Consider the following 25807-nt stretch of genomic DNA (forward strand, 5'->3'; position numbering starts at 1 on the left):
CGCCGGGGCCGCACAAAGAGTGGGCGCGAGGGCGCCGCGGCGCAGCCAATCACGGCGGCCGCTGCCCGGCGAGGCCCCGCCCACCCCGTCGGTGCGAGGGGCGGGAGCGCGCGCGGGGCGGGGCCGCGCGGGGCGGGGCGGGAGCGCGCGCGGGGCGGGGCGGGAGCGCGCGCCCTCAGGCGGCGGCGGCGGCGCCTCAGGGCGGAGCGGGGCCTCCGGCGCCGCGGAAAATCCCGGATTTCCGCGCTGTTCTCCGGGAAAACGGCACGGAAGCCAACAGCGACCCGCCCGGAACCCCCAGCTCGCGGGGAAATGGTGAGAATGCACAGCCCGGCGCGGCGCAGGTACGGGGATGTCGCCCTCTGAGGGGCTCCGGAGGTCCCTGTCTGTCTCCAGGAGCAGCGTCCGGTGCTTGGCCTTGGCAACGTCCCGTGAAATGCTCGAAGGTGTTCATTTTTTAAACACTTGGGACATGCGAACCTCAAGACCTAAAACCGCAACATACTGCCCAAATCTCACAGTTCACGGGATTTAAAAAATAAATCAGCGGGTCAGGAGGTGTAAAAGTATATCAATAAATTTCCCCAATAAGGATTTTATTTCAGTCCCACACATTACAGAAAACATCACATTCTGCTGTGGGTCAGTGTCCAAGATTTAAATTGCAGCTTCCCCACTGCCATAACATTTCTATGGAACTATTTTCACATGGGCTCTTTCCATCTCCATTACTGTGACATTACTAATTCCATTTCCTTAGTTGAGCAACAGCCAGGGAATCCTCTGCTTTCCATGAATCAGCCACCCCCTAATAATTACTCAACCTCTGCCAGGGAGAAACTGCATGGTAGATAACACTCCATGTTATCGGGGCAGAAACCTCATAGAGTGAAAAGCGCTGAAGAAAAACAATTAGAATTCTTTTCCCCTTTATCTACATGCTAAACAAATCTCTGAGTGATAAAAAGCAAAGATTCAACAGAAAAATACAAAATCTGCTGTCAATATAGTAGAGATGTAGGACTCCTGTCACTTATTGTCAGGATTCTAACTTCAAAACTGCGCAACAGAACCCTTTTCAAGTTTTGCAGAACCTTATATGGAGTGACTTTTACTAGAAAAAATAGGTCAAAACGAGCCAGTGAGAATGATTTCCACGAGAGGGAGTCTTTAAACGGAAAATGACCTGACTGTTGTGACAGAATTGCAGTCTGGTTTACTGACTCGAGAAGAGCACACTTCCCTGGTACTGCCCCAGATATTATTCTGTTAACACAGACACCGTAATGAGAAGTTTTCTAATTCAGAATTGTTCAAATATCACACACGAAAATACATTGAGGACTTCTCTATCTATGGTCAGTGTTGGTAGCGTCAGGCAGGCAGGGTGGGTTTCCGTGTTTTTACAAGAGGGAATCATACAGGTAATTATTGCTGTCATCCATGGGAAGGGCAGTGGGTGCACAGCCTGCGCAGGGTGGGAGAGGCTGGCTGGAGCTGCAGCTCCTTTTCCAGGGGGAATTGCAGGCAGCCCTTTCCCCCAGGCAGGCACAGGCTCCTCGGGTTTGCTCACCCGCTGCACCTCTCCAGTCACACTCACAGGGTGGCACTTCCCCTGCAGAGCCCACGGAGACATCTCAGGATTACTCAACAACTCGGAAAATCCCTTTAATCTGGAGCCTGGTTTATGGGGAGTTTTAATTGTGAACAGAAATGAGAAGCAGTTTTGGGATAGAATTATATTGTTTCTTACCTGCAACAAAATGAAAAGCCATTATCTAAATGCGAGTAAGATTTAGCTTTTTAACTGAAATTCCCAAATATATTTTATGTAAAACTGCCTTCCTTTCTGAGGTGATGTAAAAGGAAATACAGATTTGCTTCAAAACTCCTGCTTTTATATGCTCTGCTCAAATATTCCTACAAATTTAAAGTTAACAGAAGACATGAGCGAGAGGGATGGAGTAACATCATCTGCATTTCTTTGGTTCTTTAGTCTTGTGAGTGCTTGAAAGCCTGCAGCAGTTTTTCAACAACAGTTATTGAGAAAAGGCTGACTTCAGCCCATTCATTGTGAACATCTGGACAGAACCTAACAACAGTAATTAAAACCCACTAAATTGGTAACAATACCAAATTGCCAGGGATGGAATCCTCCTCTGTGGTCCCACCCTTCCCTGTGGATTTCTGCTGGGTCAGTCCACTCTTGAAAAGCCTTTTCCACGTGTCTCTTTCTGTCAAGAGGGAACAGCATCCAAATTTTCTGGTCACATGAGCCTTGCTTTTGGGTTTATTTCTGTACCACAAACCCCAGGAAAAGTAAAGACTCCGAGTTAATACAGTTGATAGAAGGTTTGAGGATTTTCTTCTTTGCAAATAAACTACACAGAGTGATCTGTAGGATCTGCTTCCTTCTTTAGAATGCATCCTTGTAAGAAAATAAACCTAAATATGATTAAATTACACATCAGCTTTCATGAAGACTGTGGGATTGAAAGGAATTTTTATCTGCAGCACTCTTTTCCCTAAGGACAGCAGTAAGCAGGTCAGACTGTCAGAATTTAAACTGGCAGGCCACAAACAGACAATAAAAAGTAGCTAAAGTCAGGTTTGTCTGTCTGTCTTCTTCCCCCGAACCCCAGCTTCATCTTCTGGCTTTGCTCAAGTTTCTCTAGACAGAGAGAGAGGGGAGAAACACGGGATTTTTCAGGAACTAGTCTGAAATACACTTCTGTGGGAGTCGATCACGTAACACTGGATTGGTCACAGATGACTAACTGGTCTTTACTTGTATTTTATTTTTAAGTTGCCCAGTTCTCCTTTCATCTCTTACCATTTCAGTTTTGTGGTGTCTGTAGAAATATTCCTGTGGTCAAGGTTTTTTTTTAGTTCCTTCTTTATCTTTTTTAGTTCCTTCATCTCATGTAAAATAGGCAGCCCATGCCCATTGGCCCTTGTGCAACCTCAACGCTTCAAATGAAATTGATTAATGATAGAAGAACATTTGGGCCAATGGTAATTCTGGTGTCAGTAGATGCAGCTCAGCTGGATTCTCTCTGCCAATGTTTTGTGGGAATGGCAGTATGGAATGGAAGTGTACCACTGTCCACAGGAACTTCAGCATTAATATTGAGGAATATTCCAAATACATACAGCAGCGAGCCCCTTGATGGGTCAGTGCTCACCGTGACTCCTTTTATCCTGACTGAAGCTAAATCTGAGCTTTACTGACTTCATTTGACTTATTTTGGAGTTCACCTTTCAACTCTGATCCCTTGAGCGTAATCCTCAAGCATTCATACTTCGGTGTGTCCTTGGCAAGTAGCTTATATTTTAGCACAAAACCAAACTGTAGCAATAGAAATGCCTGCAAAATACAGCATCTGCTTTTCACAGGCATGCAAGTGCTGTGGTTTCCTGGCTGACAGGACAACATGCCCAGAGACCAGATCCTGGCAGTGGTGAAAGGCTTTGTGAGTCAATCATCTTGCACAAGGCAGGAACTGACCCACACAGAGCTGCTTCTGGACAGAAAGCAACCTCTGGAGCCAACAGCAACCACCTGGAGGGGTTTGTGCCCCACCTCAAGGTGTGTCCTTGCTGAAGGGCTTTGCAGTGCCACAGCACAAGGCTCCCTGAAAACCTTTCTGCCCTTCTCATCAGTCACAGTGGTTTCTGACACCAAGAGACTCTTGGCTCTGCTCTGACCCTGTGTGGTTCCAGATCTCACTCTCTGCACTGAGAGGTTACTTCTTGGAAAGAAACTCCCTCTAATGCTTCAGCGTGCCAAGGTCACGTTTCTATCCTCAACAGCACAAGGGTAGCTGCATTTCCAGCTGAATAGTGGAAACGGGGACCTAAATTTTCGATGGAAACATTACAATTTAACAGCACTTAAAGTAATTGAACACAGTGTTTTCAAAGGGCTAAGTCATTTTACATTAATTGTATTTGATGGACAGGTGAAGAATTTTTGGTTTAGCTGTGTAATGATGTTACAAATGCATGATAGGATATGAACATGATGCAGAACATCAAGTAGATGAGATGAGTGTGATTGTGCAGTGTCAGTGCCTCTTTGTAAAGGCTGTTCCTGATTTAATGAAAGGTTTGGTTATGCACAGCTCTCCCAGACTTCAGAATCAAAATGGCAGATGGTTCTTAGCCCACCTAAAATGTTCTGGTTAATAATGTTCTCATACACAAAAGCATAACAAAAATCTTCTTCAGTTATAGGCATGACAGAGGAGAAATACCCACCACTGGCTTTATGAATAACCATGTCTTTGTTCCACACAATTCCAGCAGCAAGTGGAGGCATTGTTGGTGGCATAGAAACCGTTTTTGTGAGAGCCCACTGCAGGGTGGCACTGTCTCGGTACAGTGCTCCTCTCAAGAGCACAAGACAGTTCTCTGATTACATGGTGGAGAGAGTGAAAGAAAACAACAGCTGGCTGTGGCCTGCCTGCCTGGCTTAGATTTACCACTACTCACTGGTAGTGTTGAAGAAAAACTCCATAAAAAATGCAAGGATTTAGAAATTTCTATTGTTTCTGAGTGCTGTTGGAGATGTCTGACTAGCTTTCAGATGTGTTTTTACATACAATGTTTCGCAGAAAATGCTTCCTGCTAAATTGCTCTGAAGGATCATGTTTCTTTCTCAGACTTCAAACACAACAACCACGGGAGGGATGACTGTGCTCTGTGTGATATTCCCAAGCACATGAGCCATAAGGTCCGTGTCTTTGTGTGTGTGCTTAACAATGTTCAAGTAATTTATTGTTACACCAAACTTCTTAGGAGCTTAAACGGGTTACCTAACCAACAATTATGAATTGTTACCTGTGTCATCCCAATTTGTTCCCCAGATCTCTACTCACACAGTGCCCAGGGGCACTCACTGTGGTGAAGGAGATGTTCTGAGGGACACCGAGCATCAGAACTGGGCTTTGCGTGGCTCAGGGCCGAGAAGAGATCTGTACACACTTATCTGTGCATCTGCACCACAACTGGAGCACTGGCTGCAGGACAGGGTGACTATAAATTGGGGACAGGAAGGAAGAGGTCAGTGGCCTCCAGGGCACAGCCAGTGCTGGTCCCAGCAGTGCTGCCCGGGATCAGGGTGTGCACGGACACACTGACAGCTCCCACCCACGGGGATGGGTTACTGGGACATCCCACACTGCATCCTAGAGTGATGTTTGATCAATGACTGTCATCCATAGAGACTGTAGGTCAGGCACCCTGTGCTTGTGCTTTGGTGTGGACATACCAATAACTGCATGAAGTTACAAAGCAAGCAATGAAATTCACGTAACGAGGCATTAAAACATTGTCTGGAATTGAGGGGATGGGAAGATGTGGCAGCCGAAGGGCAGGAGAGGCCTGGCCGTGCAGGATTCCAGGAACACGCGGGTGGCCGAGGGGGCACGGGCGGTACCAGCACCGTGTCTCACCGCTGCGGGGTACCTGTGCCAAGTCAGCCGTGCCCGGGTACCTGTGCCGGGATAACCGTGCCCGGGTGAGCCGTGCCGGGGCCCTGGTGCCCGTGTCCCGGTGCCGGGGTCCTGGTGCCCGTGTCCCGGTGCCCGTGTCCCGGTGCCCGGGTCCCCGCGGTGCCGCAGCCGCGCCCAGGGAGGCGGGCGGCGGGGCGGAGGCGGCGGCGCTCCGTGTCCCGCCCCTGGGGCTGCCCGGCTCTGCCCTGCCCGGCCCTGCCCTGCCCGGCCCGCAGCTGCCTCTGCCCGCGAGTGCCAGCACCAGGTAGGGCCGGGCGCGGCCGCCGGGGCTTGGCCCGGCTCCTCGCCGCACGGCCGGGCGGAGGGAACGGGGACTCGGAGGGACGGAGGGAGGGGGCCGCGCTCCCGGGTCCTGCTCCCGCTCCTGTCCCGGGGCGTTTCCTGCGGCGTCTGCGAGGCTGTGCCGGGCTGTGCCGGGCTGTGCCGGGCTGTGCCGGCTCCGCGGGAGCGCTGCCGCCCTGGGGCAGTTCTGGTCCCGCCGGGCCGAGGGGCGGAGAAGTCCCCCGCAAGCCCGGTGCGTCTGTGAACGCCGATGAAAGCAGTGCGAGTGGTGATGGGAACAGTGGGGGCTTGTTTGTTTTGTTCCTTGCCTGCGGGAAGAATGTTTGAAAGCTCTGTTTGAAGAGAAATTCGAAAAATGTAGACACTGAAAATATATTTAAAATGTTTCCTAGGAAGAGTGTTAAAAAAAAAAGTTATGGGGATGACTTGTTTCAAGGAGGCCTCATTAGTAAGTAGATCCCTCTTGGAATAAAACTGCTTTGAATGTTATTTTCTCTTGGATGTAAAAAATCCAACTTTGCTAACAAGGATGATACTAGCATTATTTCCCCTTAAGTCTCTTATGTTTCTTACTGATCATTACAATTTCCATTTTCCACTACCAACTCTGCATGATGCAAGTTTATCGGCAAAAAAAAATTTTCTTTATTTCCTTTGTGAGAGTAGAGCATGGCTCAGCTCAGGGTGTCCTGCTCTGGAGTCAGAGGGGGTGGGGGTTCCTTAAATGCCTCTCCTCCTTTGGGCTTCTCAAACTGTTTTACAGGGTACCTTATAACATCCATCTGGAAAAATGAAGCAAAACCTGAGTACTGAGGAATGGTCTCTCACCGGTTATTGCAACTGGTTTCTCTTGGCCACGAGACAGTTTATTCCATAGTTTCTGCCATGGAGAGATGGGAGATGGAAGATTAGCCTGTGCAGGAGCAGAGAGAAGCAGAAGCCAGCCCTGTTTAACATCTGCTCCGTGGGATGGGTGCTGCTGGCATTGGCACCGTCTCCCTGCCCACCCCAGTGCCCGGCTGGCTGTGCTTGCAGGCTCTGCTTGAGCTCTGTCCATCTCCAGAGCAGATCATGGGACGCTGGCCTGGCACCCGCCCGGGCTGTCCGTGTCCATCTGTACCATCAGCAGGCTTGCTGGAGTGCTGAGAAGTCCAACTCTGTGGATTTCACTGGAATTCAGCAGGGAGAGAGGGTGGGAATTTTAGTTACACCTCGTTAGTGGCACCAGTGGATGGTGAGCGCCTGAAATGTTACGTGTTTAAAGACAGGGAGAGATTTTCCAGTGGTTGTTAGAGAGTTCAGCTGAGTTTTAATGAGAGCTGAGTACCTGCAGTGTCCCCAGAGGAATGACTCTGGCTCTTGGCAGTGCAGAGGCTTTCTCTGGCTGGATGAAATTACGGTGCTATGGGGAAAACAGTGGAGAAATTGAACCAGCCATCAATCTTTGGCTGCTTCTGCATGTCAAAAGGGTGACAAGGCAGAAATGCTACTGCTGCTGCTAGTTTTAACTTGGATTTTACAGGCACAAATCCAACCCGTTGTGAACTTGTTCTTTTTATCAGCAAAGCAGGGATGGGAGCACTCTGCAATCCAGGTTCATGGCTCTGATAATGTCACCAGGGGGGATTGCTGCCAGCTCTGGCTAAAAGGCTGCCTGATGTATTCCAGTGCAGGGCTGTTTTTGTAACGATTTATATAATTTTGGGAGTGCTGCAGCCACATCCAGCATTGGTGGTGTGGGCAGCAGTGTCCCTGAGCCTCTGAGCCAGGGAAGGGGTCGGGACCTTCCTGTGGGGGACAAGGAGCAGCAGGTTCAGCTGCTGACCCACACTGGGCCAGTGCTTTCCCCCATCCCACATTCAGATAAAATAACTTTTTGTTGTAGCTTGGGTGCATTACAGAATTCCGCTGGGAACCAAACCATTTTTAAAATAGCCCTGTGACATATTTAGTGCTCAGGATTTATATCTGCTTTCAGCTCACTTACAAATACAAGCTTTCCATTTTAATCCAGTCCCAGACATTAGTGTTGCTGCTGAGTGGCATGCATGGGAAAGAGAATGTTGGACAGAAATGTGCAGCTTCACAAAACAACTATTTCTCTCTTTTACTTTGGAATCTGGAGACCTAAAGAAACTTTTTTTTTGTTCTTTAAGCCGAGGTGAGCAAGTTTTGCAGCTTGGTTGCAGTAAAGCAGAACTTGGTTAAACACAGATATGAAGTGGCTTGGGTACAATAACTCCTGCAGCTGCTCTTGTTTTCTGCTCCCTTCCGCAGCACTCGGGAATTATCATGTGAATGATCAAGTTCTGAGTGTGTCGCTGCCTCCGCTTGATTATTATCAAATGTTTTCCCTGAAAAGGCAGGAGATTCTGATGTGGACAATTTGTCTGTAACAAGCTGTGTATTATTTTTGTTGGTTAGTGATTGGCTGGTTCTCTGGACCAGGTATTTGATATACCTTCTACCAATTTCAGCTGAAAAGAAAATTGTATATATTGATATTTCATATGTTTACTTCTAATCTGCTTTGGAACTTTTAAAACTCAAGACTCAAAGGATGTCTTGTGCAGTGGCTTTCAGAAGTCACTGAGGTTTTGCAATAGGAAGAAAACCTCAAGTTACCTTTTTTGTGAAGCTTTTGTGCAGCTCTTTGTGTACCTCTGTCACTTCATTTGTTCTGCTTCTCACAGCATTAGTTCAAGTGTGTGTCTGTTCAGTCCCCTAATCATTAATTAATCACTTCAGACACTAAGAAGCCTGAGGCAATCAGAAAGAAATGCTCTGGATGATTAATTCTTTTCCTATAAAAACACTAAACTTGCTGGAGCTCTCAGCTCTGAGCCATGCTGCAGCTATTTTCCCTGTGTCAGACGAAGCTCCCTAGGTGGGGATAGTGCACAGCTATTGAGCTGAAAGCTGGGGTTTGGCAGTCGGGAAGTGTTTTTCTGCATGAGGCTCCACAAGGCAGGGGGAGAAGGGAACCAGCCGGAGACAGCCCCGGGGCACGGCAGAGCGCTCCCGCTGGCTCAGCACTGTCTCACAGCACATGTTTGCAGAGATGAGAATGGAAAAGTGCTCGGGCACTTTCCCTCAGGTCTGTCCTTGTGCCTTTGGCAGTGGGGAAGTGTCTGGATCAGGGATTTCTGAATTCATTCAGGTATTTCAGTGAGGAGGAGAAAGGTAAATGGACGGATGGTGGGACTGCCCGAGCACCGTGTGAGCACCAGGCTGGATTTCAGAGGTTTTGCCTTTGCCTCATCTCTGCTTCCCAGCAAGTCACAGGCGTTGGCAGATTTTCAGTATTTGCGCTGTGTCCTACACCCTGATAGCACCGCCGCCCAGAGCAGATTCATGGGGCCTCTCACAGCTGTCAGACGCTGCTGGGTGCCCCTGTTTGCCCTGCAGCAGGGTGTTCCTGTGCTCTGAGAAGTCAGGAAAGGCAGTAGCAGCCTGTCTCAGCAGGACACCCAGGTATTTATCTCTGATTATCCACGGATGATGCATTTGCAAGGTTAAATAGAGCTCTGACATGAGTGGAGCTAAGCAGAGCTCCGGGCTGCTTTGCAGTGCCAGGCTGTCTGGAAATGCCAGCTTGGCATGGCCATTCTGGATCCGGGCCCCTCAGGGAGCCTGGTGCTGCTGCTGGCATGGGAGGGGTTGATGTGGTTGGTATTTCTGGGATCTCACACTGCCCTCTGGAGAACGACCTGTATTTTACTTCGTTCAGTTTCCCAGCTTTGGGACTCGGTGAGCAGCTGCATTCTCAGTCAGGATATTCCAGGTTGTCAGGTTTTGTGATCAATATTTGGGATGTGATGGTGTCTGGATGGAAAGGTTAGATGGTATGGACTCTGAAGATTTATATAGTTTTTTCCTTTTGCCTGTTTCAAAGTGTTCTTTTCTGACTATCGACTGTTGTTTTGGCCTTTCTTTTTCTCTTTTTTTGTTCCTCCCAGTGAGAACCTGGAGAGCTGGAACCGATCTCAGCTGAGATCCCAGCACAACTGGAGTGGGCGAAACAAGAGTTTGTATTGGGGCAGTCAGGCAGTGGGACACTGTCCAAACCCAAAGTTTAGACATATGTTATTTAGTCAGTGTTTCCACATGCAGTAAAAGTACAGCTACAATTCAAAACAGCATCTTTAAAGCACTGGAAGAAATGAATCATCCTGGGATCTCTGAAGATGGAGAGAGGCTGCTACAGTGAGCACTGACACCGTGAGGACTTTCCCTTCTTTCGGGCTGTCTGCTCTGACAATCCTTGTGGCTCCTCCACACCAGAGCCTGAATCCTGCTTGAGATGAAATAAAATGAAACCCTCTCTGTTAATCCCGTAGCTCGCAGGAGGAAGGAAAGTTGAATTCTGTGTGAAGCTTATGTGGAAGGCAGGAACTGAGGGACTCCCACTGGCTCCATGGTGGCACCAGACCTGCTGTGCCCTGTCACGGTGCCATTAGCAAAATTCATTTATGTTCTTTCTACTCACTTACACTCAACCCTGACATCTGCCTGTAGCTCTCCTGCCCTTGTCCCACGTGTGCAGTGACTCCCAAGTCCTTTCACCCTGTTGCCTGGCCTGATGCTGCAGGAGGAGTGCAAGGCCACGCTCCGTGCTTCCCTTTTGGACTTGTTTTAGGCCATCTCTCCTGCTTTCCAGCCTTTCTCTGGCAAGAACGTGTTGTTTTGGGTTATGGATCACAGATTGAACAACTTCTGTGCTGCAGAGGAATGTATCAGCTTGTTCACTGGGGAAGTAAGAGTTTGCATAAAGTTGCAGATGATTTCCCCTGAACAGGCAGGACCTGGAGACTGGAGGAAGAACATCTGTGTCATTTCCCTGCAGCTGACCACAGGCATGTCTTCACTGCCTTCCTCAATGTGTTCTGGCTGTCACCAGCAGCTCTCTCTCTGGGACATGATTTGGGGAGGTAGTCATATTTTAATGTGCTGGTTTATGTCTTATGTGTTACATAAACACTCCTTAAATATTTTTTCAGCACTGAACAATGATTTGTGTTGGAGTATAATTCAGGATTTATTGTTGCTCCCCAGTGAATGAAAGTGGTTGGTGGTTTCCCTGATCCAGCCTTCCCTGTGCTGTGTGTTTAAGTGCATGATTCAGCTCTCACTTATGCTCAAGGCAGGGCTCTGAACCAGCTGATTGTATCAGCAGATTTCCCTGGGTGTGTTTCAGATGGCAGACCTGTCTAATCTCCAAAGCTTTCTGCTGTGGAAGTAATATTCTCCCCAATTTACATCACTGCAATTGAGAGGAAACTCAGGTTTTTGGTTGAAGTTTTCTGCCTGGGTGCATCGGGCTGGAAGCTCTGTGTTTACTAAGTGGGTTTTCAAAAGGTACAGAGCCCAGAATAGAGCTGATGTGACTCATCGTGCAAACAAACAGCTGGAAAAAGTGAACAATACTCAAATCTTCTGGGCCTTCTAACTTGCTCAAGTGGTTTAGTAGGAATCTTAATTTAACAAATGCAAAAAACCTACTTGCCAGTTGCATAGCTAATGCTGGACTTCGTGTCCTGGACTCTTGATCTGAGTTAGGCAGCTCAGTTTGATTTTTTTTTTGGATCTGTGGCTTTTCTGTTAAGATGTAGCTGCAGGGAATGCCATTAATTGTGCTGCTCCTCATACTGAGAGCTGAAATAGTTTATGGAGTCACCATGGCTGGGGAGGAGAAGGCTCTCCCATGCCAGTTTTTTCTTAGCCCAAATAACCTTTGTTTACTGGCTGCTTCAAGGGATAGAAGGAAAGGGGCTGGATTTAGTTTCATGTATATGTGAGTTTAGGGCTGTCTGGAGACTGAAAACTGAGCTAATCCATTACTTTAGATATTTTTCAATGCCGTCCCCTTGGTTACAAAGCTGCAGTCCTGCCAGAGTTATTTTCAATGGTTTACTGAAGAATTATTGATATTCTGTACTGGTTTGGCAGGGAAGCTAAAGGAATAAACAAATATTTCCATTTTCAGGGTGTGCTGTCATCACTGTGGATCCTGTGCTGAACTTTCTTTGTGTTCAGCAGCATCATGTCCTGAGTTTTGGATTGTCAGAACTCAAGCTTTGTAAATCCATCAGAGTTTTTATGGGGCAGCAGCAGATCACAGAGTAAAGAAATGGCTACATGAGTAGTCAGACAGTGTAGATTGTGTCCAAAGTGCACAAAGGGCTGAACCTGAAGCAAGGAAATAACTTTATTGGGTTTTTGTTCCTGTGATCTCTTCAGCATCGCTATTACAGACCTGGGGAATGCAGCCCTTGCTCTGGGCTGTTACTGTGGCAAGCACAACCTGTGGATTTCCTCAGACTGATCATGCCAGGAGGATTATACCCCTTTGCCTCTTGCAAAACAAGGATTTAGGGTTTTCCTGTTGTTGCAGCAGAAATACAGCAGTAATTTACCTCTTCTGGCTCTTGGTATAGGCAGCCTGGAATGCTGTGAGATAAGGGAGGCTTTCTTTTTTGAGGACATATATTGTTGTTTATTTGGAGCAGTTCTTATTCTCCGGGCAATGTTTGGCAAATAAATAAAAGGAAAGAGAGAGTTAGTTGGGTGGAAATGCAAATGTTTGCCCCCAAGGTACAATAAGGATTGGTATATGAGGGGCATTTTTGCAGCGTGACTGTAGTGTGGATACAGACTCTACTCAGATTTACTGTTCTCATGTTTAAGAAACTCAGTCTGTATTTGCAAGTTATTTTGATGTTCTGCAAGTGTCATCCATTAAAATCAAAAATACAACCTTTGCCATGTAGAAAGCAGGAATTGATCCAGCAGTGAGCAGCAGGTGGTTTGGATGCTCTGTGGTGAAATGTTGTGTTGGCTGCAGCCCTTCCTGTGTGGGTTTTGTTTATGCAGCAGATTTAGACAAATTATCTGAACCCATCACGAGTTGACGCCGGAGCTGCAAATGAGCACAACCACATGGGGATGTGGGCTACCCTTGTTTCTGTCTCATTTAATTCAGCCAAGCTTTCCTGAGCAGCCCTGTGCAGGTAAGTCCTGACTATATTTGTGGGTATATTCAGGTATGAATTGCCACAAATTATTACAACTTGGCCTCACAAAAAATGTGCTCATTTTTCTCTTGTTAGTAGCCAGTTACCAAATGAAATAAAGATTTTTTTTCTTTCTTTCCCTGCTGTGAGTATTGGGTGATATTATCCTGTAGAAAGTGACTTTAGCAACATCATTAAGCTTTAGATGGTGGTAGGTGCGAAGATGCGAGAGTGGATTTGATGTGGAGGAACCACACATTAATTATTCCCTGTCATGGATTTTGCAGTGTGATGAGGCAGAGTAAGGGATTCCAGGATCAGTGTCCCCAGGTTTTTCCTGAAGGGAACAGGAGATTCCTCTCAGCATGGCTGTGCTGGGCAGTGCAGAACTGGGCAGAGCTGCTTGTTCCAAGCTGCAGGGTGGAAGTAGGAAAGGTGCTGTGGGTTGGGTACCAGGGGGGACAGGAGCTGAGTCCGGGTGGGAGCTGCAGCAGCAGGCAGGGCTTGCCCAGCACCGGGAGGATGCACAGCAGGCTGGGCATTGCTGAGTCCTGCGGCCTCCCTGCCTTTCCTGGCCTTCCCCCGGAGCAAACAGCTTCCAGCCCCGAGGAGATCACTGCACACTTCCCTGAGCAGCAGCTCCAGGCTGCCATTGCTCTGTGGGCCCCACACAGACTTTGGTCAGTGCGAGCTTTTCCTGTGGGTGCCCAGGAGTAAATCCCTGGGATTGTTCCTGCAGACCAGACTCCATCCCAGGCATTCCTGGCCTGGCCTGTCCTGCTGCTGTGACTGCACATCTGGAGACCATAATGAGCTTGTTGTCTTCCCGTGGTTGCTCAAATCATTGGACTAATTTTCCCGAGTTCTTGTTTTCATCACTATGAAGCCAAGTGTCATTTAGCTGATCCATCTGCACTGCAATCCTGTATTTCAAGCACTTTCCTTGTTTTCCTTAAACAACTTTCCTTTGCATAAGAGGTTGGCTGTGCATAGCACCATTTCTGGGACCAAGCTGGACACTTTTATTAACAGCAGTTTTGAAAAGTGCCTGCTTTCCATGTCTCCATCCTTTTTCAGTAGAGCCCTGGCGATCTCAGCTGGCAAGTGCCCTTAGAACAATGTCCAGAGCAAACATTTCTGGGGCTTGATTTAACAATGCAACACTTGCTGCCAGCAGTGATAACCCAAACCAGCTGCTGGGGTAGATTTATACCTATTCCCTTCAGGAATGGCTCAGATTAATTAATTTTATGAAAGAAATATGCAATTTATGCACTGTAGCCCTCTCTCGCTGTTTTGCCTGTATTTATATATTGCAGTTAATTGGCAATGCAAGCTTGGGCTTACAAAATGCCAAATTAATTAGAAGACTAAATAAATGTTTTTTCAAAGATATTGTGCCTGCATATATTTGTGGATTACAATATCCTACAGTGGGATGTTAATAAAGGAGATTATCCTGGATCTTTGTGCCTTCAGTCTGTGAGCTTTGCCCAGATGTGGGACTATACAGGTATTTAATTTAGCAATAAAAAGTCCAGAGTATTTTTCCATTTGGAAAGGACCTATCTCTTTCTAATGTTATGCAACCCAGTCATTTTGGTTTGGGTTTGCTGCAGCTGCCAAAGCCTTTCACAGCTGCCTTTCTTAGAGTCAAGGTTCCAACATGTTTTTCACTGAGACTTAGACCTCTGACACTCTGAACTTCCTTCACAGAGATCAGAAATACCAACAGGACTAGCACATTGTTTTTATTGTCCGTTTCAGTCTGAGACTTTCCAGTGAAATTTTCAAAGGTACATTGCCAAGGTGACAGTTCAAATTAAAATGCATCAGCTTGCACAAGAGAGCAACAGAGTGCTCTTGGGAGAGAGGGAAAGAAAATACCCTCATGGAGAGTGGAGAAAGCACAAAGCAGGGTCTGCTCTTTCCTTCGTGGAAGTTTTGTTGTGGAGTTTTATGGGTGGAGGGTTTGGCCCCTTATTTAAGAATCTTTTGAGAGATTCTGACCGTGGAAGCTCAGCCTGTCAGGAATTCTCCCCTGGGTGTGCTCAGAGCTCAGCAGCAGGACCCCACATTGTGTGGCTGCTCCGTTCCTGAGGGCCACAGGGGAAGGCTCTTGCTCACGCTTGGAGAATGTGATAGTTGAACTTGCTGCAGTGTGAGGTTTTGGAAGAATAATCTCTTTATTGATGGCAGATTGTTGGGGCGCTACAATCAGCCCTGTTGTAATTCCTTTGGGCTGAGTAGGTTTGATGGCTCCTGTGTTCCTGTTACAGGGTGTTGCTACACCCTCAGAAATACTTGGTTGTGAAATTATTGAATTGCTGAATGAGCTTTTGTTCTGTCACCTACAGGACTCTGAATGTTCTGTTGTGCTCCAGGAGCTGAAATCCATCAGTGCTCCCCAAAGGCTCCCGAATTGTCACTGCCAGTGCGGTGTGTGGGGCTCTTTCAGCCCTCATTCAGGGCTGAACTCTGCTCCTCTGACAGCTTCGGGGAGCTGAGGGTGCATTCCCCCATGCTCAGGCTGCTCAGCTCAATCCTTGGCTTCCCCAAAGTCCCTTTCCCTGCATCCACTGCCAGCTGGAGCCGCCGTGCTGTTCCTCTGCGTCTCATCAACGTCCCAGCTCTCAGCTGACAAAATGCTGCCTGTGTTGCTGATGTCTCTGAATTTCTGCCCGAGAGGGGACGTTTGGCCCGTGTGACCCCGGCTGTGCTGTCGGTAATGGATCGCACATTGTGCGGAGCGAGAGGCTGCGGGAGGCTCCGGGATTCCTGCAGGGCTGTTTGCACAAAGCGATCCGCCCCTGTGCTGCCGAGGGGGTGGGTGTGTTTGTCCCGATAAAAGATTGCCTTCTGCCCCTCATTGCCCCGGCAGCCGAGGAGCAGGGAGCCGGGACTCCCCGCAGCTCTGCAGGAGAAGCGAGAAGCCCTTTGCTCCTAGAAATGGGCAGGAAGGACTTCAGTTATCTTTTCCTCTCCATTTTCTGCACTATGGCTCTGAAGCCGAGCTCTGGCAGCTCCATCTCTGTGGCAGGGCTTGGATATGTTGTTACAGCAGCTCTTGTGCTTTCAGCTGTGGTAAGTGATGGACATCACAATTAAACACTGAAAAACTTCTGCTTCCAGCTATTTACAGGAATCCATCTCCTTCAACACTTTGTCAGGGTTTGCCCAGTTTTAGTGGGAATTTGGGAGGATTCAGGCAGGCTGGAATCATCATGATAAAGTTCATTCTTTTCCATCTTTGATATCTGATTTCAGCTTAGGAATCACTTTGATACCTAACTTTCTAGCTTGTAACATTCTTTATTTCTGCCTTGAAAACTGAGCATATTTTACTTTTGTCCATCAGCTGCTGTGAACCATCTTCTTTGTCAAAGTACTGAATGCTTCTAATGTAATATTGTAATGTTTTCTTCCCTGTTACCTGATAGCTCTCAAAGGCGTGATGTGATCAATGGACAGTCTTCATTGCCAATACACCAGAAATGTTTTATTTCCTTCCAGAATTAACAAAGTGAATTATTTTATAAGAAAATGTTCATTATGTTTGTTCGGAAATAAAAAAAGGATATCGCACTGTGTTGATATATTGCATAAGTATGGCAATAAACATATTAAACCAAAATTGCAGTGTCCTTAGGGCAGGATGTTGTGTAAATTAATGTAATTCCTACAAGGGAGGAGTTAAAATAACAGGTCAGAACAGAAGAGCTTTAAGAAACCTCTTAATTACCTAAATATTCAGTGATATTCACAACATTTTCAATTTGGTTTTCTAAATACTTTTTGTAAATTTTTCTAAAATTTTTCTTTCCCACAGCCTGGAATGTCAAGCTTCACTTATGTGCCATACTAGAAAATTATAAATTAGTAAGAAAAATACAGAGATTAAAATGCAGAGAGAGAGACAAGAGTCTAGAAGAGGATAAGCCAGTAATAAACCAAGAAGTAGAGGTGATTGGAAGTGAAAATTGACAGTGATCAATGGAGAGGGATTCTTTCCACACACATCCTTATTTTTTCCCCCCCTTCAAAACTCAATGCACGAGAAAAAAGGAAACTTTCCACTTTTTGGCTGGCACAGCAAGTTAGGAGATGAGAAGCAATTTAATTTAAAGACTTCCTTGTGTCCTGCTCACTGAACAGCACCTTCTATCTCACCCCCAGCCTGTCAGCATGGTGGAACACGCCGAGTTCTTGAAGGCTGGGAAGGAACCCGGCCTTCAGATCTGGAGGGTCGAGAAATTTGATTTGGTGCCAGTGCCAAAAAACCTGTATGGAGACTTCTTCACTGGAGATTCCTACCTGGTGCTGAACACCATCAAGCAGCGCAGCGGGAACCTCCAGTACGACCTGCACTTCTGGTTGGGTGAGTGCTGGGAGTGTCCCTGCAGAGCTGGGAGCCCAGAGTGACCCCTGAGCCTCTGCTCCAACCATGGCCAGGAAACGTTACCCAAGGAAATAAAAAGCAGCGCAGTGAGAATGCAGATCTGGGGGTAAATAGCCCTACTCGTGTCAAATGTTTGTGTGGTCTCTGCAATAGAGAGTACAGCCACCTCTGATCCTAAAACCAGCTTTTCCTGGCAATAGGGCAGGTAAGTCCCTGTTCTGCAGAGGTTCACAGGGAAGGCAAGATCTCAGGTGAGGTCTGCTTGAAATCCTTTCTGCCTGAAAGGAGGGAGGTCAGGTGTGTTCCTCCTGATGAGTGGGATTTTTGCCTCTCCTAAGTGCCCTCTGCTGTCCATGTCACAGAGTACCGTGCCAAGGCTTTCCCCACAGCCTGCAAACCCCAGGCTCTTTGACAATATCACAGTTCAATCTGCTTTCTCCTCCTGTGTTTGCACAGTAGAATGCAGAGGCAGACCCTGCATCCCCTCCCAGTGTCCCTTTCCATGTTTCAGGTGATGAAAGCTCTCAGGATGAGCGTGGGGCTGCTGCCATCTTCACTGTGCAGATGGATGAGCACCTGCAGGGGAAGGCTGTGCAGCACCGCGAGGTGCAGGGCCACGAGTCCCCCACCTTCCTGGGCTACTTCAAATCTGGCATCAAATACAAGGTGGGTGATAACTGACCCAAGTTTGCAAGAAATGGCATCCTGCCCAATTCCCAGGAGAGTGAGATTCGCCCTTTTTCCAGTTGCTTAAAACCCATTCTCAGCCAGATGTTTTCAATGAGTTGGAACTGAACAGGGTGGAGAACAGCAGATCCCAGTGGGAGAAATTTGGCTGAATTAATAATACACAAGGAAAGCCCCAGAAAGTTTTAGGAATCAAGGTTTTGTTTTTCTTCAAGAGGCAGAGGAAAGAACAGTCCCAAGGCACCTGGAATGAATTTAAGAAGCAGCAAAGTTAATGGGAAACGCCTACCCAGGAGATTTGATTTCTCCCCACTTGCATAACAGTTTGACCTTGCAGTCTCTGTGCTTAGCCCACCCTGCCAGCATGTGCAATGTTTTGGTAAAGGAGATGAACAGTAGTGGGAGTTACTCCTCCCTGCCATCACAATAAAGTGGGATAGAAGTGAAAACATGCAGTCAAGCAGTTGTGTCTGTTAAGAACCCAAAGGCACAAGGAAAGTGATATCAGGTTATATGCTTGCAAAGTGCTCACACTTCCTCATGACTGAGACTTTCCTGATCTTTCTGTTTTGTTTATTTCCCACTTGCTTGTTGTTACTTTCATTCATTTAAAGTTGGTTGTGCTTTTTTTGAACATAACTGACATGGGTCCTGTTGCCTGCATTGATAAATAATTCCCAGTGTCTATTAGCAGAGAAACTGAATCCTGAGCTTGGGATCATTTCTGGTAGGCAGGACAAGTTTTACACAGGGGAATACACTCTTCCCCCCAGTCCTGGTATGAATCCTTGCTGCTGTGTTTCCCCCCAGGCTGGTGGTGTGGCTTCTGGCTTCAGGCACGTGGTTCCCAACGAGGTCACTGTGCAGAGGCTGCTGCAGGTCAAAGGCAGGAGAACAGTCCGGGCCACGGAGGTCCCTGTGAGCTGGGACAGCTTCAACACTGGGGACTGTTTCATCCTGGACCTGGGCAGTGTGAGTACCACATCAGGGGCAGGTGTGGCAGAATTCAAGGGGCAGGAGGTGTCTGATCTTCACATAAGTTTTATTTTCCCCCACTCTGCTGAAGCCATCTCAGTGCTGAGCATCCCGAAACACTGACGTAGTTCAGTCCCAGCTGAGTCCTGTCTCACCTGGAGAGGTGCTGTCACGCTCTGACACGACTTTCTCCTTTCCCCAGAACATCTTCCAATGGTGTGGCTCCCAGAGCAACCGGCAGGAGCGGCTGAAGGCCACGGTGCTGGCCAAGGGGATCCGGGACAACGAGCGCAACGGGCGCGCCAAGGTCTACGTGTCCGAGGAGGGATCCGAGCGCGAGGAAATGCTCCAGGTTATTCCCTCTGTGCATTTGTCCCTCCTGGTGTGTGGAAGAAAGGTGGGGTGGGTGGTGTTGTGGTATAAACACACAGCTCAGTGCAGACCTGGTCCTCTGCACCGCTGGGACATCAGAGGGAATTACATGACTGATCTGGAATTCTCTTCCACTCATTCTCTTGACTGGGGCACGTGGGAAAGAAGATCCTCTTGGACTGGTTGGTAATGATTTTTCTCTCCCTCACAGGTTCTGGGACCAAAGCCCAGTTTGCCAGCAGGAGTTTCTGATGAGACCAAAACTGACACAGCCAACAGGAAACTGGCTAAGCTGTACAAGGTAATGAGGAACCCTGATGTAACTCAGGGGAGATTGGAGTGATCTTTGTGAAATTGGATGGAGGTGCAATAGCAGAGAGGAGCTGAGCTGCTCTGAGTCCTACTCCTGCCACACTCTACTTCTTAACAAGTTTTATGTATGAACCTTGGTTGCTTACACTGCACGTTCATGTACTTTCTGTTGGTTTGTCACCACTTATGACTGTAGTGAGATAGCTGGAACTTTCAGGAATTCTTGAGAGAAAGGTGGAGTGTGAAACAAATAAGGGAAAAGGGCATTTTCCTCTGTGCTGTCAGTCATTGTGTAAGGAAGGTGACAGGAAAGAACTAGAACAGTGAGCCTGAAAGGCAGGACCTGCCCCTTTCTAACACCCAGATGAAGCCATGACTTGGACAATGCCATTTGCCATCCACTGTGCCAGTGGAGAAGAGTGTCCAAGGCTTCTTGGGAGGAATCTTCCCTAAGCAGCCTCTGGAATCCATGGGATGAATATCTGCTAAGATGTTATGTGGCACTTTAATCATCAGTCAGTAGAGGAACTCAGATTTTGAACCCCATTTGATACAGGGAGGCTGTTCCCAGTTTCCCTTCAGTTCCTGTGTGCACTTGGCTTGCTTTAGAAGCTATTTCCTTTGCACTGAGGATATTTCCCATTTTGGACCAAGTTCTCCTTAGTCCCAGCAGTATCTGTTTTGCTAGAAATAGTCTAAATCTTCAGAGTGTTATGTTTTTGCCATACTGTTGCTGTATCAGAGCTATCCTGTTTGAAAACAATAGTGCCTGCAGCAGCCAGTGCATTCAAATGGATTTCCCTTCCCCTCCCTGAGTTCTGAGCTGTGGCCACGGAGCAGCAGGGAGCAGAGGGTGCCTTTTGTGACCTCTGCTGTGCTGTCACAGGTCTCCAATGGGGCTGGGAACATGGCAGTGTCCCTGGTGGCAGATGAGAACCCCTTCTCCCAGACAGCCCTGAGTACAGATGACTGCTTCATCCTGGACCACGGCACAGATGGAAAGATCTTTGTTTGGAAAGGTACCTGAGGGAACCAGGGAGAAAAGAATTAATATCATAAATGGAAGGGCAGTTGTTCTCTCTCAGCCATCACAACAGGCATGAAAGAGATATAACAATGGTCATTTGTTATTTGGCATCGTTTATCTGAAAGGCTGGGCCCTTCTACTTTGGCAGAAGGTACCTGGGACAGTTTCTTCTCTGGTAAAAAAACCTGACCCCCTTTCTCTGTATTTTCATTAAAGGCAAAGGTGCCAACTCTGAAGAGAAGAAGGCAGCACTGAAAACAGCCTCAGAGTTCATTGACAAGATGGGTTATCCCAAACACACCCAGGTAAGGACCTGTGACCAAGCGCTGGGGTCACTTTTCTGCCACATGGGCCAAGGACTGCGGAGCACAGATGGCTCAGGTGATGTGTCCCTGTTGAGTGGCTCCTGTTGTGGGAGATGTGCTCTGTTTTGGGAGATTCTGCAGTGCTGCTCCTGGGCTAGAGCAGCATTTACTGCAGCAGAGCTGGTAGTTAAAGTTTCTTCCTCTCAGATACTGTTTTAGTTTTTCCATTATCTCCTCTAAGAGTGAAAGAGAGTAGATAAATCTGCTGTTCTTAGGGAGATGGTTCTAAAGGCTCATTCCTTTCAGATCCAAGTCCTCCCTGAGAGTGGTGAGACACCTTTGTTCAAGCAATTCTTCAAGAACTGGCGGGACAAGGACCAGACAGAAGGGCTGGGGCAGCCTCACGTTTCTGGCCACGTTGCCAAGATTGAGCAGGTCCCTTTCGACGCGGCCACCCTGCACAGCTCCAAGGCCATGGCTGCCCAGCACGGCATGGAGGATGATGGCTCTGGCAAGAAACAGGTCAGTGGTGGCACAATCCCTCTGGGAAGCTTTCCAAACTTTTCTTCCTACTTGATGGCATTGCTGCAAGAGTGGCAAGATAAAAGGAGGCCAGAGAGCCATCAACACTGAGGTCTTGTAACTACTGGGGGAATTTCTGACACCAGAAATAGCAGCAGGGTCTTGAAAGCCCTGCAGAAAAGTGGGGTTGATTTTGACTCCATGATTTCCCAGCGCTGTGGACATGGGTTTATTCCTCCTACTGATTATTCTCCCTGTTGCCATCGCGTGTATGACTGTCTTGGAGCACCTGGGTTCATGACTTCGAGCGTGGAAACAGGGGTGGAGTTGGGCTTGAAGGGGTTGAGGGCTGTCCAGAAGCCCACAGCGGGCCCGGCCGAGTTTTGGCTGTCTAAAAGGCCCCGAGAAGCCTCCAAGCTCCGTTCGGGACCGGCCGTCCATCGGGAGCGGATGGGAACGGTCCCGGCAGGTCTCGGCAGAAGGCGCGGCAGCACCGCGGCCCCGGGATGCGGAATTTGGGGACAGCGCGGGCCGGCAGCGGGCTCGCCCTGCAGCGCCTCTGCTCCTCTCCCGCCAGATCTGGAGAATAGAAGGCTCCGAGAAGGTGCCGGTGGACCCCGCCACGTATGGGCAGTTCTACGGCGGGGACAGCTACATCATCCTGTACGATTACCAGCACGACGGGAAGCGGGGACAGATCATTTACACCTGGTACGGGACTTCCCCTGGGACAGGGCAGGAAACGCTGGGGCTGCGTGGGGCTGCGAGTCCGCTCGGAAAATCCATCACTGCTGGTTGCTGCTTTCAGAGTTTCTTTGGGGGATAAAGTTTCACCCTCGATAACTTTCTCTTGCAAACAAAACAATACCAGAGGTCTGGGATGTTTCATTTGAAGTGGAACAATGGAGGCAATTACTGTGTGAGCTGTTTTTTTTTCCCAGTTCCCCCCTTTGGTTATTACTCCCTTCTTTGGATCAAGCTCTGCTTATCTAGGAAAGTGCTGCTTATCTAGGAAAGGTTCTTATCTCCCCCTGTACTCACTGTGCTACAATAGAGGATAAGGAATTTCTCCTTTGTGTTGAAGGAAGTGATGCAGAGATTCAGTTAAAAAGGGTTTCCTTACCTTCTCTTGATCTCTGTAAGGTGTGGGACTGGGGGAAAGGTTGAGAATAAAGCTGGGATTTGGCCTTGTTCTCCAGGCAGGGTGCCGACTCCACACAGGATGAGATTGCAACCTCTGCATTCCTCACAGTACAGCTGGATGAGGAGCTGGGAGGCAGCCCCGTGCAGGTAAAGAGACCCAGCAGAACAACCCTAACACTGCTAACACTGGAGGAATAAAGAATGTTTACATATATTAAACACCTGCCCCAGCTGGGTGCTCTGTGACTATTCTAGCTCAACAGAGGGTTGTAAAATCCATTTCGGGTTTGTCTTGTGCTCCTCAAAACTGACAGCAAGTTTCTTTTTCTTCAGAAACGGGTAGTGCAAGGCAAAGAGCCCCCTCACCTGATGAGCATGTTTGGTGGAAAGCCCTTGGTTGTTTACAAGGGTGGAACCTCGAGGGAAGGAGGCCAGACTGCCCCTGCGGCAACGCGGCTGTTCCAGGTCCGCTCCAGCACCTCCGGAGCCACCAGAGCAGTGGAGGTACGTGGAGGGAGAGGCAGCCTTGGTGTTGTGTGTACAGCCCACAATGGGAACACGATCCACTGAAGAGTTCTGTTCCCTCCATGGAAGAGGAACTTGGGTCAGGACATGGGTTCAGAGCCCCACTTCTCTGAGAGAAAATGCACACAAACACCTCTGTGCAACAGCAAAGGGGAAATTAAATCCTGGTGAGGAGAGAGCAGTGGTTTATGGCTGCAGAAACTCCCCAAGTTTCCAGCTTCAAGAGACCTGTCCTTGTTGACACAGAGGAGTTGGTGTTAATGATTGATCAGTGTTGACAGCAGGGACTGTTCTGCCATGGGCTCCCCAGTGAGCTCCTAAATCTCCCACTATAAGCACCAGGACTGGCACAAAGACAGCCAGGCATTCCTGCTAGAGGTCATGTGTACCTGTAATCATACACTGAAACAGTTATTTACTCTTCCCATGTGGGAAATCTATCGCATCACTTGGACACATATAGCACATCTGATAGCCTTACACGCTCATATGGAAAATCTTGTTTGCAGTTTATTCAACTGTAGGTTCTGGTTTGATTTTGAAGTAACAGGCTTTGTGTAGAGGATGGTTACACTTGACACCTGCAGTGTTCCTTCTTTTCAGCTGGATCCTACAGCCAGTCAGCTGAACTCCAATGATGCCTTTGTCCTGAAAACTCCCTCTGCTGCCTACCTGTGGGTTGGCCAAGGAGCCAGCAACGCTGAGAAATCAGGAGCACAGGAACTGCTGAAGATACTGGGAGCTCGCTCAGTACAGGTTGCTGAGGGCAAAGAGCCAGGTGAGAGGGTCACAGTGGAGTCTCTGATCATTTCTGTGTAGCTGCACATCCTCAGCAATTATTTCATGGATATTTTGTCTCCCAGAACAAGAAGATGTGGGCATGGGCAAGAGGGGCTTCTTGGGGTTATTTTCATTGTTTAACAGTGCTCTCAGTAATGTCTGAAGGCCATTGGGACTTTCTGACCCGGAAAAATGCTTCAAGTCCTGCCCAAACCACAATCCTGGTGTGGGTTCCATGAACAGAAGCATTGGTCTCTCTTTATTTTCCAGAGAATTTCTGGGCAGCATTGGGTGGCAAAGCTCCGTATCGCACCTCGCCCCGCCTCAAGGACAAGAAGATGGATGCTCACCCCCCGCGTCTCTTCGCGTGCTCCAACAAGAGCGGGCGCTTCACCGTGAGTGTCCGAGGGATTCATCCAGCATCCACCTGACAGGGCTGGGAGAAGCTCAGGCCCAGCTGCTCTGAGCCCCCCACCAGCTTCCACTTGATCTTCCTTCGCGTGGTTTGTCCTGTGCAGATAAAGTAAATGAAGCTTGTGTTCATCTGAACCCTCTGTTTTCTAGATTGAAGAAGTTCCGGGAGATCTGACTCAGGATGACCTTGCCACAGATGATGTGATGCTCCTGGACACATGGGATCAGGTATGTCACATTTACAGGGGGACAAGAGGAGCACAGAATAGGCACAGATTGGCTCTAGAGGGAGACCTGAACCACAATAGCCAGAGGTGCTGTTGTATTACAGATTCAGCACACATCAGCCACAAGTCAACTCAGAGCTGAATTTTGATGTTTTATAGAAAAATGTTCAAGGTCTGCTAACTTTCCCCTGATGTTAAGCTAGTGTAGATTTTTTTCAAGGGTATACAATACATGTAGATAAAATGCAGGCAAAAAACTTCCCATTATTGACCAATAGAGCTTTGATCATGTTGGTCAACAACGCAGGCATACCAACACGACGATTTTCTGTTTTGTGTCACACTCTGTTCACTGAGGTTTCTTCTAAATTATCCCTTCATAAAGAAAATGATTGTTGCTGAAGTAATTAGTATTTTTATCTTTAGGTCTTTGTATGGATTGGGAAAGATGCACAAGAAGAAGAAAAGACTGAGGCACTGAAATCTGGTAATGTCACATTTTCCTCTCTGAACTGTCGCTTTCTCATTTTCCCACTGTGTGATCGTGACTCAGGCAATTTATACTCTGACAGGCATAGATAAAACCATAGGGTACAAACTTTCAGTGGGTATTTGTGTCCAAGTGGCCGATGTGAAGCTGCCTCTCTGGCAGCCATTTAGCCCCAGCTGAGCTGCTGCTCTGCAGGCCTGGTGCTCAGCGAGATCCCCTCCCTTGTCCCCAGCCAAGCGCTACATTGACACAGACCCCTCCTCGCGGGACAAGAGGACCCCGGTGACCATCGTCAAACAGGGCTTTGAGCCTCCCACCTTCTCCGGCTGGTTCCTGGGCTGGGACGATGACTACTGGGCTGTGGATCCCCTGCAGAGAGCAATGGCAGATGTGGATGTGTGAGGAATGTTTGAAACAGAGCAAGTTCAGTGCCTTCAATGCCTTCAAGAACTCCTTCCTCTTGCAGGATGTATGTTAATGAGGGAATGATGTTAATAGCCAATTAGCTGTGCAATAATTTCCAAAAACAATCATGATCAGTCATTGACCCTACTCCTTGCTTTGATGATATTTAATACAATAAAGCTTGTATGAAATACGGGAAGAACAGAAATGGTGGGGTTTGTTACGAACAAGAAAACATTAAAGAGCCACTGTAGGGACTCCATGTTTGAACACACCTTAGAAACCAAAACCTTCTTTGTGCCATCTTTTGCACATAGAACTTTTAGTAAAAGGTTACAGAAATTATTTTGAGGAGTTTGGGTCTGCTTGGCTTTCCACTCTTCAGAATTATATGCATTTGAGACCATGACAAA

At 47.9% G+C, this 25807-nt stretch overlaps 1 protein-coding gene across 4 annotated transcripts; it reads left to right on the forward strand.

The window, feature by feature from the left end:
* The first annotated feature begins 297 nt into the window (after positions 1 to 297).
* GSN (gelsolin) lies at positions 298 to 25602 on the forward strand. Of its 4 annotated transcripts, XM_072936528.1 has the most exons (18): positions 5721 to 5760; positions 6191 to 6246; positions 16988 to 17189; positions 17722 to 17876; positions 18708 to 18869; positions 19075 to 19224; positions 19456 to 19545; positions 20443 to 20575; positions 20800 to 20888; positions 21195 to 21410; positions 21988 to 22121; positions 22610 to 22700; positions 22887 to 23057; positions 23682 to 23856; positions 24129 to 24253; positions 24423 to 24500; positions 24926 to 24986; positions 25222 to 25602. In XM_072936528.1, exons 2-18 carry the CDS (start codon positions 6214 to 6216, stop codon positions 25389 to 25391), a joined length of 2235 nt encoding a protein of 744 aa, XP_072792629.1. In that variant the 5' UTR covers positions 5721 to 5760; positions 6191 to 6213; the 3' UTR covers positions 25392 to 25602. The 4 variants fall into 4 exon arrangements, with proteins under 4 accessions (XP_072792630.1, XP_030142440.1, XP_072792629.1 ...); XM_072936529.1 differs by lacking the exons at positions 5721 to 5760; positions 6191 to 6246 and adding an exon at positions 298 to 315; XM_030286580.4 differs by lacking the exon at positions 6191 to 6246 and having other exon boundaries at positions 5677 to 5760.
* Positions 25603 to 25807: the final 205 nt, after the last annotated feature.

The sequence above is a fragment of the Taeniopygia guttata genome, chromosome 17, assembly GCF_048771995.1.
Source record: "Taeniopygia guttata chromosome 17, bTaeGut7.mat, whole genome shotgun sequence".
Taxonomy (NCBI): Eukaryota; Metazoa; Chordata; class Aves; order Passeriformes; family Estrildidae; genus Taeniopygia; species Taeniopygia guttata.